A 14841-nucleotide genomic window follows, 5' to 3' on the forward strand; every position below is an offset into this window, starting at 1 on the left:
TATTACTGTTAAAAACAGCTGAGTAGAATCTTTTCAGGTTTCTTTGATGAATAGAAAGTTCAGAAGAACAGCATTTATCTAAAACAGAAATCTTTTTTAACATTATAAATGATGCTGAAAATTCAGCTTTGATCACAGGAATAAATTACATTTTAAAATATACTCAAACAGAAAGCAGTTATTTTAATAGTAAAAATATTTCACAATGTTACTGTTTTTGCCATATTTTGGATTAAATAAATGCAGACTTGGTGAGCAAAGGAGAATTCTTAAAAAAATAAATAAATAAACATCTTCCGACTGGTAGTGTAATAGCGGTTTTCTATGTGAATCTCTGTAAAAAAAAAAATTGTAATTTATTTCTGTGATCAAAGCTAAATTTTCAGCATTATTAGTCCAGTGTCACATGATCCTTCAGAAATCATTCTAATATGCTGATTTGCTGCTCAGTTATTACTGGTGCTCAGTTTTTAACAATGGTTCTTATTATCAATGTTAAAAGGAGTTCTGGTAGCTTAATTTTTTCAGTATTCTTTGATGGACAGAACATTTTAATTCATTTGCAAAAACAGAGAACTCGTTTTTTTAAAAAAATTTAAATTTAAAAAAAAAATAAATAATTCTGCATTCCAAGTAATATCATTCAAACTGCAGTTAGGTTGTTTTGATTAAATAATAATAATAATAATAATAATAATAACTAAAAAAAAACAGCTAACACAATAGAACAATGAAAATATGATAACACAATAAAAAACATGATTTATGAAAATTAATTAAAAAAAACAAGTTATTTAAACATTTAAATAGAAGAATAAACTTCATAAATCATTTAACCAATTAGTGTTTCCAGGCCCAAAACCACATTTAGAAACTGTTTTGCATTAAACTAACTTGTAATAAAAGCGCATTTATCAGAGCTAGGAATAGAAAAGGGTGGCACTCCCTGAACATCAATCAAAATTTCACAATGATATGACATTATATTTCCTACATAATTTTCTATGTATGTCCCCTATGTATTGTTTTTGTGATTAGATGGCTAAATTACTTAAATACAATACAAAATCTCTAATTCCCACTCTCATCAAATCCTTGAACTTTTCAGCAGGCCAAAACAACCTCCAGTCCTGCTCCTTCAGATTTATCTCTCCTCATTCCACATTAAGCCCCAAACTTCAGCCTAGTTATCCCTGAGATTTACCGCTCCTGATATTCAGCACAGCACATTTACTCACCTGTAGGTCAAAGCTGCTTTGAGGATTTTGTCGTCGCTCTGTTCTCTGGCCAGCGGTCTGAACCTTCTCTAATGCTCCTGTGAATGAGAGCGAGGGAATGTAAACACACACACACATATGTATAGAGAGATTTTTCCAGCCCTTCTGATACAATCTCACCTCTTATCTCCTCATCTCTCAGCCGGCGAATGGCTGCCCGAATGAGTTTTCTCTCTTCATATTCACTGGCGCTTTGTAACTTGAACGACAGAAAGGAAAACAGAGGGCAAGACACAATAACAGTATTTAGCTTGACGTGACTGATATTTAGGCCCACACAGAATGTGAACCCACAGAATTCCACTGAGAGAAAACGCTGGGATATTTCCACAGAATTGAAACTATTTGAAAATACAAATTCCTCAATATAATTGCTTTTTATTACAGGTTTTGGATGAAGTGTACTACTCTCAGCTCTGATTAACATATTTTACCATATTTAAAGGAATAGTTCAATGCACTCATACTCAGGCCATCCAAGTTGTAGATGAGGTTGTTTCTTCATCAGATTTGGAGAAATGTAGCATTCCATCACTTGCTCACCAATGGATCCTCTGCAGTGAATGGGTGCCGTCAGAGCGGCTTTGTTTCTTACAAACACACAGCTTTTCGCTTCAAGATGTTAAGTGGTGTGGATTACTTGTGGATTATCGTGATGCTTTTATCAGCTGTCCGCACTCTCATTCTGACGGCACCCATTCACTGCACAGGATCCATTGGTGAGCAAGTGATGGAATGCTACATTTTTCTGAATCTGATGAAGAAACAAACTCATCCACATCTTGGATGGCCCGAGGTAGGCATGGTCCTATTACTAGTTTCAAGTTATACCGCACAAAATCCTAAATATTGTTTTGGGGGTTTTATATAAATGTGTTCTGGGAAGAACTGACTGCCCTCAAAAAAGTTTAAATGGTATTTTCTTTTCATCTTGTCTCTGTACAATGCATATTAACTCCGTGTTTAAGTACAGCACTGCTTTGTTTACAGCGGTAACCAAGGAAATGCTGCATCGCTGTCAGAGTTGCATCTTATTCACCCTGCATGTTTTTCGTACCACAATTTCACAAAGCTAGTCAGAATATTCTGTTTTTGCTTCAAATTGGGTTAATTTTAAAATTGTACAATACAATTATATTATATTACATCATTATATTGAAACACATTTTTTTGCAAGAGTACTATAATTAAAAGATCAACTAAAAATTAAAAACTGCAATTACAGATTAAGGTTAAATTAAATCTTTATGTTTCATCTTTTTAGGGCAGCAGTAGCTTAAGAAGCAAATCATTCTGAATCCATTCAAATCAAAGAAAATAGAAACAAATATTACTGTTGCTTAAAAGGAAGATATATTCTGTTCTGTGGCAATAAGTTGTTGTTTTTTTAAGCAGACATTTAAAAATAAGTCATTTTAGAGCTGTGAACACAATAGCGTGATATGGTGAAACAGTGATGATTCTGTACCGTACTTTGTACCGAAGGTTACCGTATTGTCAGTCTGTCAATCTCAGTCTGAGGGCAAGTACATTTTCATATTTGAGTGAACTGTTCCTTTAAATAATTTCCGCATTCTTAACGCAAAAACAGGGCAGAAAAAAAACATGAATTCCATGTGGGATTATTTACATTTCACAAAAAAAAAAAAAACCACAGAGATTAGTATGCAATGTGCATGTATTATTTACATAATTCACAGAAATGATACTTCAGTTAATCTCCATTCACTGCTTTATCAACAACAATAAACCTTGCAACTTTTTAAACCTAGCACAATGGGTATTCATTTAGAATGGGCTCTTTGCAGTCTTTTGTTTTTCAGTAACAAAGAGCTTACAGTACGCCTTTTTTCATGATTTTGGTGATATGACAACATTCCATACGGGGGCAGAACCACTTATCGAACATCTCAAGAATACTGTGAGCACAATCTCACTCAAAGAATGTTGACAGAAACAACACTAGAGCGTCAACAGCAAACAACTTATGTCTTTACACATGGCCTTACCAGTCCAGTGAGTTCTTCAATGTCATGTATAGCCTGGATTTTCCCCGAAAGCATGTCTAAAGAAGCTGTCAAATCAGGACTGCAAACGCAAGCAAACAAGTTCAAATGTAAAACGTAACAGTGGCGTTTCATTGTATTTTATACAACAGATTCTTGCATTTGTAAATTTTGCTGCATCATTCTAAAAAAAACAAAAACAAATTCTTCATACCGGCACTGGTTTTCTTTATCCTCGTGCCTGTCATGCTGGGCACGTCTGAAGCGTTTGCTGGTTAGCGCTGCCTCCATTTCTTCAATCTCGCTACGCTGCAGCTCCCGGATCGCTGTCCGGATCAGACGCCGCTCATCTATGTCGATGGTTTTTTCAAGCTGTAGAAACAGACAAAAAGTAAGCTTTGGGAACGCAAAAGATTGTTTTGTGCAGAGTCGGTGGGGTAAGATGTGACATCTTTTGTGTAATCCTCAAGACAAATGTATCTGCGATAAATGGCAAAGAATATGCATTCTCAAATTTGAAATATCTATAACACTGGTTGAATTTTTTTTTTTTTTATTAATACGAAGATATTTAAAATAAATATATTAACATAAATGAGCTACTTGCATTATTTAACAATGCATTCTCAAATTTCCAAGTCTTATTTTGCAGCTGACGTCATCTTATATTCACATACAAAAGGTTAAACAATCAATATTTTGAAAAATTTGGTTCATAATTTTAACTAATTTCAATTTCTACATTACGTTTTTGAAATGCATTACATAATTTATGACTAAACAGTTGCATGATGTATATTTTAAGACCTGAAATGTGCTTTGACAAACAACTCATCATTCTGCATGTGTTCACTTCGAAAAAAAAAATGGCAAGTAAAAAGTAACATTTTTACATATTTAGTTCGTCCTTCTAAATATGTGTATCCACACGACAAACACTGCACTCAGTGACCTTGAAAAAGAGACACATTTCAGACACATTTACCCACTGACACTCTCTCTAATTGAGGTCATGACCTGGAATGTGCAGCTGAAGACCCAAAAGCAGGTCAGCAGTACAGCAGGTGAATAATGAAGAGTCTGTACTCACTCTACAGGCCAAAGAGAATGCTCTAGATACCAGAGTCACATTTACATTATACTATGTGGGAAAAGTGCTTGTTCTGTCCTGAGATTATTCCAGTGCCAAATGGTAGTTTTCCTCAACTTGTTTGCACCTACGCTTCTTTCACATTCTGAGTGGTTAGTTGACATACTGCAGGGACAGCAAACGTCAGTCCTTGAGAGTCGCAGCCCTGCAGAGTTTTTTGCTTTAACCCTAATCAAACACACCTGAACAAGCTATTCAAGGTCTGAAGGGTTACTAGGAAGCTACAAGCAGGTGAGTTTTTATTAGGGTTGGAGCTGAACTCTGCAGGGCTGCGGCTCTCCAGGACTGGAGTTCACCACCCCTGACATGCTGTATGGGTGAATTCATGCGCAAGAAAAACGTAACGACTAATGTACTGTTGCCAGATATGGATTGCCAAAAATCATCTAAATAAAAAGTAAACCCAAACTGTACATTTTTTATGATTTTCCCAAACCAAACAATTTGTGAAAAATATATTCCTCCACATTTTGGTCATACACAAAATACTTTCTATTTGGCAACTTGGATTAAAAGCATAATTTAATGTAAAGCAAGTAGGGTAGGAACATAAGCGTTATGCCGAATCTACACCTACCTTGTGTTCTTATTCCTGTTTCTATGGATCTGTCCTAAGTTGATTCCCTGCACCTCTATACATTTTCTGCATTTAGTTGCTGGGATATCACAGCATAACCAGCTCAAGAAAAATGTCACCAGTGTGGAGTTGAGGGAATGTGGCAATGGTGCATCATCAGTAGGAAACAAGTGTGTTGGGTGGATTTGACTTCCTATGTTTTATCAACACGTCCATATTAATACCCTGTGTGACTGAAGAATGACTGTACAATGTCACGCTTTCAGACACAGTGCCAGATAAGTCCATCTCTGACAACCTGCAGAGGCTTCTGAGTGACGCTGTGGTCATGGGTGTCACTAAATTACTTTCAACTGAGGTAGAACCTAATAGCTAAAAGTGACTGAGGAAATCTTATAAGGAGTAAAAACTATTAACAAAAATGTCCTTGTTAAAGCAGAAGTCCAGTTCTAGAACAAAAATTTACAGATAACGCACTCACCCCCTTGTCATCCAAAATGTTCATGTCTTTTTTTCTTCAGCCGTAAAGAAATTATGTTTTTTGAGTTAAACATTTCAGCATTTTTCTTCATATAATGGACTGATATGGTGCCCTGATTTTGAACTTCCAAAATGCAGTTTATATGCGGCTTCAAACGATACCAAATATGGTTGTAAACGATCCCAGCCGAGGAAGAAGGGTCTTATCTAGCAAAACAATCAGTTATTTTTTTATTTTAAAAAATGCAATTTAAATACTTTTTAATCTCAACTGCTCGTCTTCATCATCCTACATCGCTTCAGAAGTTCCAACCCAGTCTTTGCAAAGTGAACATGCAAAGAAGATCAAACACTCTTAACAAAAAAAGGCAAAACAGCGATATACAACAAGAAGTTGAAGTTGAGGGAGAACATGAGATGGGAATTTTTCGACACACCCTAACTGTCATGAACCAGAAAAAAAAAAAACAGTCCAGGCAGAGTAAGACACGACGAGCGTTTGACATTAAAAAGTATATAAATTGTATTATTTTTATGAAAATAACCGATTGTTTCGCTAGATAAGACCCTTCTTCCTCAGCTGGGATCGTTTACAACCGCATTTGTGATCGTTTGAAGCTGCATTTAAATTGACTTTGAAAGTTCAAAATCGTGGCACCATATCAGTCCATTATATGGAGAAAAATGCTGAAATGTTTTCCTCAAAAAACAATTTCTTTAAGGCTGAAGAAAAAAACACATGAACATCTTGGAGTAATTCACACCACTCCAGTCCATCATTCATGTCTTGTGAAGCCAAAAGCTGCGTATTTATAAGAAACAAATCCATAATAATGCTTTCTCTAGTGAAAAAGTCCATCCTCTGTTGTCTCTCTTCAAAATCCACCCAAATATTTGTTTAGAGCCGCTTTGGAACTAGAGGAAGCTTATCATGGATTATGGACTGTAGCCAGAAACAGTCTGAAGTTACAAAAAAAAAAAAAAAAAAAAAAAAAAACTTCTCAAAGATGGATTTATTACAAACACAAAGCTTTTTTCTCACAAGATGTTAAATGATGCACTGGAGTGGTGTAGATTACTTGTGATGTTTTTATCAGCTGTTTGGACTCTCATTCTGACAGCGCCCATTCACTGCAGAGGATGCGTTGGTGAGCAAGTGATGTAAGGCTACATTTGTCCAAATGTGTTCCTATGAAGAAACAAACTCATCTATATCTTGGGTGGTGGAGTGTGAGTAAGTTTCATTTCTGAGTGAATTATCCCTTAAAAAAAACAGATTTTCTCCAAGTATTGGAAAATAGGCTGGTCTGGCAATGTGTAGGCCTACCGTCATTTCTTTAAATATTTTACCATTATTCAACATTTTGACATTGGAAAGAAATTTGGATGACAGCATGGAGACACAAATGGAAAAGTAGCCGTTTGCCAGTTCAGCAGCAGCGCTCAAATATTCATGACACTTTCTTTTGGTATTGCTAAAGCATACACAGTGCAGAGTTTTCCTCTGCCACTTCCATTTCAAATTCTCCAACACAGTTGACGAGCATTATGCAAGGATGAGTGCATTCACATCTGGTATTAACAATCCTATCAGGTGGTCCGATCAACCAGTGAACAGTGGTAACTACAGGTGTAACAGGGTCTTGGAGATGCATAATGAGCAAATCACTTAAAATGACTTAAAAGACTGATCTTATGAATATTAACTAGCCAAGCGTTTCTAAAAAGTCAAACATTTTAATATGAATTCATAATCCAAAGTTCGATTCTGCAGTTGAACTTCTTTTGGAGAACTTTTTCCCTGGGTCATGAAGGTAATAATGGAAACTTTCAATTTTCCATCAATCATGGAAATGGAAATAGATGCAAAAGCAGAGAGAGAGAGAAGAGAGAGAGATGTGTATCAGCAGTCCATTCCAGCCTCAGCGTGAGTATGCCCATATAAGGACACAGGTTTCATAACCCCGCCTCCCAGACTGTGATACGGGCGGAATATGAGAGAGGTGAAGGGCAAAGACAGGGAGCAAAATAATGAGTGTATTAGTGACACACATTCAGGAAGATGAGCAATGACCTGGAACACCTACAGCCTCTGGGAGACCCAACATAAACATTCCCATTTCCTAGACGTTACTTCCTTAAAAAATTCCAAAGGAAATTCAAGTTCATTCAGGTTATCCAAACAGTCTTAATACTGCGTTTGTGATATGCAGGTGGTTGCTGTCAAATGTGGGATTATCCATTTCAGTGCCAAAATCTAAGAATATATTTAATGCTACTGTTCACAATAATGGGTCAGCACTATATGAAAGACCACACATGCACGTTTTGTTGACACTTGTGGTACATTTGAGGTAAAAGAAGGGATTTGATGTACAGTTTTGGAACAGAAGGGCTGTTTCCACATGCAAAACTTTTAAGTTCTCTTAAAATTGTATTCATAACTAGTTTGGATAAATGAGTATCCTTAATTAATTTGACTGAGTAATACTTCATAATAGGGATGTACGTAATGACGTATTTTCCAAACTGTAGTTGGGTTTTATGAATCATTAGTCTATTATATAGGTGACTCAGCATACATCTCTATTCATCTGATTGGATTAGTGGATTTAAGTCATGTAAGGTCATGTAAGGTCAATGTCAGGGTTCACTGAACACAAAATCACATTTACAAAGTGCTGGGTTGTGGCAACTGAAGGAAACAATCTGATGGCTTTCCCAAAATTTGTCCCATTAAATCTTTGAAAGACATTGGCTCAAATAAACAAAGAACTGCATCAGAGGAAAACGACAACTACAACAGCATAGAAATGAAACCATGGTGGATTATTACACTGTTATAGCAAAAACTTAACCAGTCACATGAGTTAGGAGTGGACTACATGTTTGCCTGAATGCTAAAAGAGGGGAGACGGTGCAGTTGGAGGGTCTGGGAATCTTATTTAGAAACTTTAACTATTTTTGCGATTCTCCTAACTTCACCTTCCAAATGCATTCCTTGCTTCCCAGGAGGAGCCGAGTTGGGGAAAAAAAAAAAAAAAAAAAAAAAAAAAAAAAAACATATCCTTTCTTTCCTGACCTTCAAAAGAGTGTCACGGTCCACTACTTTCAATCCTGTTCTTGCAAACCCATTCAAACTTCCTGCATTATCTCATCCAGCACCTGAACAGTCAAAGGGCAGCAGATGTTAAGTCACATGACCACATGACTCACATGAAGGCCGGCTAAACTGAGAGCACACTACAGCCGGAAAGTGAAAATGAATGCTCTTTTTTCAAAAATTCATTCATTCACTCATTCACTGAAAGCCATTTGAGTTCAATCAGGGCAAACTGAGATAAGCAACAGTGACTGCGGGTGATTTAACATGGGTGTTCATATGACAAATTTTAAACACAAAATGAAAATTCTGTCATCATGTACTAACTCGCATGTCACTGAAGTTCATAAAGAGATCATAAACTTAATCCATATGAACTGAACCATTTAATCCAAGTCTTCTGTTTGAGTCATGATTGCTTTATATGATTAACTGATTTCACTTAGACTACAAACAAACATTGAGCAATGCACTAGGGATGAAACGGTCTGACGATAAACCATAATAAAGCCCCTTGACGGTTACAGTTACGTTATCATATTTTAATTATGAATTAAAACTATATTTGATTTATGTGATTTGAAAAACTTGCAGTAAATACTCAGTAAGCAAAGTTGGCACGACAGTGCACAGAGAAATTATATAAATGAATGTATGGATAAATGAATGAGATGAATGCATAAGAGGGAGCCAAATGTCTTCAGGAAAGTTTCGATGGAATTTTCTTTTCATCTCCCCTCTGTGTAATGTCTAATAAGGGGCTGTTAACATGTTGCAATCGCTCGCAGTAACTCAACTACTAGATTAGATTTATAAATGGGTTTCACTGGAACACCTATGATCAGCTGTTCCTCTTTCTTGGCTGAGCTTTCAATGTTGTTACATAATGGATGAAGCTGATTGGTTGGTTCTTGTCACATGACCTGTGGTGCGCTTGAGGCATTCTGCAAAGTTAAAATCTTTTCATTTTAACATAGATGCACTGGGAAAAATGAGAGTTGCAGCACCAGGGTTGTGTGCGCTTGCCATGTTTACATTTGAATTAACGAACTTGAGCCAAAAAAAACGCAACGTGAATGGTCCCTACAGTGTTTATAAGCGCAGCACTGTTTTGTTTACAACAGTTACCGGGGAAACAACTCTATTTCTGCTGTTTCATAAGCGCCACCTGCTGTCAGACAGTGAAGTTACATTCTCAATTTGGCCTGTTTGTCATTTTTGTTCAGAAAATGTGAAAAAGGGACCAAATTACTCTTGCAAATCTTAATCTGTAGAGGTAAAACAAATTATAAATATAGTACATCTTAGTACACGTAGTAAAAAGTTCCCAGTGCTTCTAATTAGGGCCCTCGCACCACCTACTGGAATTGTTCGGTTTCTTCTTCTTCGCCAAAATTAATTGCATTTTTGAGGCTCTAAACATGCTAGAAAAGTCATGAAACTTTGCAAAAAATTACATCTTATTTGAGTTTCAAAAGTGGGTGTGGCAAAATGGCTCGATAGCGCCACCTATAAAATTTCAACAAAGTGCCCCTCCAGCTATGTTACACGTACATGTATGTAGGGGTCGACCGATATGTGTTTTTCAGGGCCGATGCTGATACCGATTATTACAGATCAAGCAGACCGATAACCAATATTTTGAACCGATATATGTCTGGTATAAAAATTTAAATCAATGTCAAAATTAAGAATAACAAGGGCTCTGACAAAAACTGCCTTCCCTGGTGTTGGTTGAGTGCAGCACTCCCACACTTGCACTTCTTACTCTTGTCATGCTTTGTTCATCCATATACAATAAGGGTAATGTATAGAGAGAATTAAAAGTGGGGCCACTGTATGCTTCATTATTAGTATGCTTCTATGAATATTTGACTAGAGCTAAACAGCTTGTTAGAAATGTATGTGTAATAGCATAACCGGTCATAATTCCTCATTAATTCTATTCTGATAACTAAAACATAACCTACAATAGTAGAGGTGACTATTCAATTCATCATCTAATGCACATCAATAGAGTAACTTAAAAAAAAAATTATATAATAAGTGTAAATAATTTAATTGTCTTCATAGCTCCATCTCCATGAAACTATAACACAAACAGCCTATTATAGGCACACTTAGTTAAGTATCTTATTGAAATCTCTCAATTTATGTCATCCTAATCTTGACCTATGTGACACTAAAAAAGTTTAGAGTACAGTACAAATGAAGGCAAAAAACCATTTCATTTATTTATTTTTGGCAAACATACGGGTTTACTATTTAATTTAATACATTGAAGAAATGAAGACTGTAATTATTCTTTTAAACAAAATTGTAATAATTGCAGTAGTAGTAGCCTATTACATATATTCTACTATAATCTACTGCACCACAGTAATATATTTCTGACAGTTTCTTTTAAACGAAAATTATATTTTGACGGCTTGCCATGAGGACCTTTTAAGTTTTTATAGCCTATTAAACATCATATGATGATAGTTTTAGAGATGTTGTTCATGTATTTATGTCCTCATTTACTGAGACAACAGACGCTTAAGTCCCGCACGTAAATAAATTTGTGATTCCTTGCCATTCACATTCACAGACATGCAGAACATGCAGGATCCATATTTAAACAGTATATTTGCGGCTTAATATTTACAGATACTAGTCCACGTCGTGACTCGACTTAAGTATACTGACCTACTTTTGATTGATTTATCCAAACTTTGACAAACTCTGTGACATTCCGCGTTATACAGAAAATTCCATTTATGACTGGATTCTGCGATTCCGTCCGCATTTTCCATATCCCGGAAATCATAAATAATACTTATGTGTTTTGCAACTTCAGTGTATCGTTAGTGTATTGTGATCTATTGCAACTTCAGCAACGTCTGCTGCTGCCTTAACTTTGAGCGACAACTGATGCATGATCACTGAAGCAGCTCCAGTAAGCAAGCACTTTCAGTGTAAGAGAGTGCAAAACACTCAGTGCCTTCAGCCTTCAGTGTTGATTGGTCTCGTGACTCCCAACAAATCAGAAGGGCGGTGGGCGGAGAGACTGCTCTCAGCCACAGAGTGGTGAGTTCCGGCAGGCTGCATCAGAGCCAAATAGCGCGTTTCAAAATGAAATCATTTTAATCAGCGAATTGGTTTTGGAAATGACCGATACCAATGATCATAAAAATGCTTAATATCAGCGCCGATAATCGCTCGACCCCTACATGTATGAAATTTGGTAGATTCATGTAAGACCTATACCTACAAACTTCAATGTTTTGCCATGAAACAGGAAGTTGTTATAATTCAGGCATACAATGTCCGAACTGTCCTGAAGAGTCATAGCGCCACCTGCTGGCTACAGGAAGTGGCGTGTTTTTGTAACAAACACACGTTGTAACAAACTCCGCCTAGAGATTTAATGACATCAACATTATATCTGGTCAGTCTAAACTAAAGGCCTTTGCAATGTTAAATTGAGAAGATTTTGAGTTTTCGTTAAAGGGCATGTCCGTGGCGGCCTGACAAAGTTCGAAGTTTCGCCATGTAAAAGGAAGTTTTTGCAACTAGAGATCGACCGATGTATTGGTTTTGCCGATTAATCGGCACCGATAGTTGATTGGTGGAACTATCGGTTATCGGCAAAAATCCATGCCGATAGTTTTTTCCCGGGTTGGGTCCGTGGAGTGGCTGAGAAGTTCGTCATTATACAGCAAAGTCCCTACAGTCTTTGTTATACAGCACAAGAGCGGCCCCTAGTGGCAGAAATCACTGATAGCATGTGCAGTTTGTTTAGACATGTGACACTGCGCACTGTGCGGGACACTTCAAAGGCAGATTTAAAGCATCGACAACAAATGGTGTGTACAGTATACTGTAGTGCATGTTTTCATGTCATTACTAATCGATGAATTTGTTGACTAGATGCTGCATTAATGGAGAAAGGACAGCAGTATACTTTTCATATTTGGTGATCAAATAAAGTCTTGTAGACAGCTGCTTGAATTGAACGTGAAGCGTCCAGTGTGTGTGATGCCGGATAGCTGTGAGTTCTTCTAGACGTGGTACTGCACTTTTGCCCATTGTGTGACTAACATATTTTTAGATTTTGAATAGATAATCACAAATGTTCTAGAATAGAAGCAGTTAAATTGTGAAAGTACACAAAATCCATATGTATGCAATTTCAATACTGTGGCCATCTGTGATATTTAAAGAAGGGCATCTTTAGCTTGATTGTTGATGTAATAGTAACACTTTACAATATGAGTCCATTTGTAACATTAAGATTGATAAAAGCTGTAGAATAGAAGTATTGTTTCTTGTTAGAGTGTGTTAATTTCAGCATTTACTGATATATTTTAAAAATTTGAGTTGCTTTTGTTAACATTAATGAACAATGAACTAACTGTAATTATCGATATATAATTAATATTAATATTTTTATTCATTTACAAAGTATGGTTCAATAGGCTACCTTTTTTGTAAATAGTAGAGCACTATTTATTTTCCATTCAGTATCCTTTTTAAAAACTATCAGTCAATTAACCGGTATCGGCCGGTGTGGTCCAACCTAGTTATCGGTAGGGCTGCACGATTAATCGAATGCGTTTATGAGGCGCGCTTAGTCAGTAAAGCCGGTACTTTGATTAGTAGTAAAGCTCCATCACGTGCGTTCAGCTGGAGCGGCAATTAACACACAGAGCCGTAAATCACTGACAAGCTACGCCAAATCGCGCTCATAATCGAATGCGATTCATCTGCGATTATTAGTGCGATTTGGCGTAGCTTGTCAGTGATTTACGGCTCTGTGTATTAATTGCCACTCCAGCTGAACGCACCTAAACGCATTCGATTAATCGTGCAGCCCTAGTTATCGGTATCGGCAAAATCTAATATCGGTCGACCTCTAGTTGCAACTCAGCTATATAATGTCTGATTTACCCCAAACTTCACACATTCGATTAGAGTCCTGGCCTGAACACATCTAAAGGCCAATATTCCATTATGATCATAGCACCACCTGTTGGCAACAGGATACATCATGTTTTACTCAAAGATTCCTTGTTCAGTCTTCACCAAACTTCATATGTTTAAATGTCTGAAGTCCTGGCTTGAAGACATCTACATGTCAATATTCAGTTACAGTCATAGCGCCACCAGCTGGCAGCAGGAAGTTTGGCACATAAAATGATTTTGACTTATTCCTTCTATATTTACCACTTTAAATGCATTTGTCTCACCATCCACTGTTTTCTTAAAGCCACCGGGTGGTGGTGAGCCCAGGTGCGAGGGCCCTTTCAACGCTGCTTGCAGATTTAATTTTATTTGTTGTTGTTTGGTTATCGGCATAAAACTTGGTAAATCGTTTCAGTGTGTGTATCATTACCTTTTGAACATTTCCATTATTTTTAGTAATACCATGATAATACTGATTACTATGATCGCGACATGAAATTTCCATAATGTTTCATCTTCGCAATACATATACATAGAGCACTTACAATTTTTGAAGCATTATATTTTGGCTGTGGACAAAATGATTAGAGTTAATTAGATGAACGAAAATCTTACCAGTTTGAAATGACATAAAGGTAAGTACATGAAGAGAAAATTTACATTTCTGGATGAACTGTCTCTTTCGTTTTGCACAAACATGCAAAACAGAGTGGTATCAATGAGACTTCAGGCTTTGGAGCACATTAACAAATACTTTCTCAAACTTTTGCGGCAAGTAAACAGAATCCTTTTCGAATTAGAATGGTACCTTTTTTATAGGCAATGAAAATGTTTGTTATTTGTGATCAGAAGTTATGGACAGCTGTGCTCCTATAACACCAGGGCATCCACTACTATTAATCACACATCCTCTTGGCAACCTCCAGTGATGAGCTTGTTTTCATTCTGCAAAGGGCATGACTTAACCATGACGGTCTTACAAACGTTTACATTTTTAATGGAGATTGTTTGTATTTTATTATGTTAAAATATGTAAAAAAAACAAAAAAAAAAAAACAAAGACTGAAGCAATGATGTGAGTTTATCAAACTTGAATGGCAGTTCTGGTCCGCCTCCAAGTTCTACATAAACAGACACCAATTAGACAATCCTTTGGGATGTAATCAGGAAATGCCAAAGTTGAGGAGAACAACTATCAAGACAAATAAACATCGGTAATGAAAAACTAATTGAAACTTCAATTTCTCAATCTTAACAAAAACCTCCTTTTATAACAGCTACAAAGTACGATGTGTGTATAC

The 14841-nt window shown here is 36.5% G+C and overlaps 1 protein-coding gene across 6 annotated transcripts in view; it reads right to left on the reverse strand.

Moving 5' to 3' along the window:
- The window catches only part of smtnb (smoothelin b), an 81309-nt gene that overhangs the window by 62150 nt on the left and 4318 nt on the right, over positions 1 to 14841 (reverse strand). For 5 of the 6 annotated variants that reach the window (XR_007827733.1, XM_051109397.1, XM_051109395.1 and 2 more), the window contains exons 2-5: positions 3498 to 3655; positions 3287 to 3365; positions 1398 to 1476; positions 1239 to 1315 (exon numbers count right to left, since the gene is read on the reverse strand). Coding sequence is in view for 5 of the 6 variants with exons in the window: in XM_051109397.1 (XP_050965354.1) it covers positions 1239 to 1315; positions 1398 to 1476; positions 3287 to 3365; positions 3498 to 3655 (393 nt within the window). In the remaining variant the exon portion in view is untranslated. Of the gene's footprint in view, positions 1 to 1238; positions 1316 to 1397; positions 1477 to 3286; positions 3366 to 3497; positions 3656 to 5010; positions 5144 to 14841 lie in introns of those variants that run through there. The other variant, XM_051109398.1, reaches the window with a different exon arrangement.

The sequence above is a fragment of the Labeo rohita genome, chromosome 5 (assembly GCF_022985175.1).
Source record: "Labeo rohita strain BAU-BD-2019 chromosome 5, IGBB_LRoh.1.0, whole genome shotgun sequence".
In the NCBI taxonomy this organism is placed as follows: domain Eukaryota; kingdom Metazoa; phylum Chordata; class Actinopteri; order Cypriniformes; family Cyprinidae; genus Labeo; species Labeo rohita.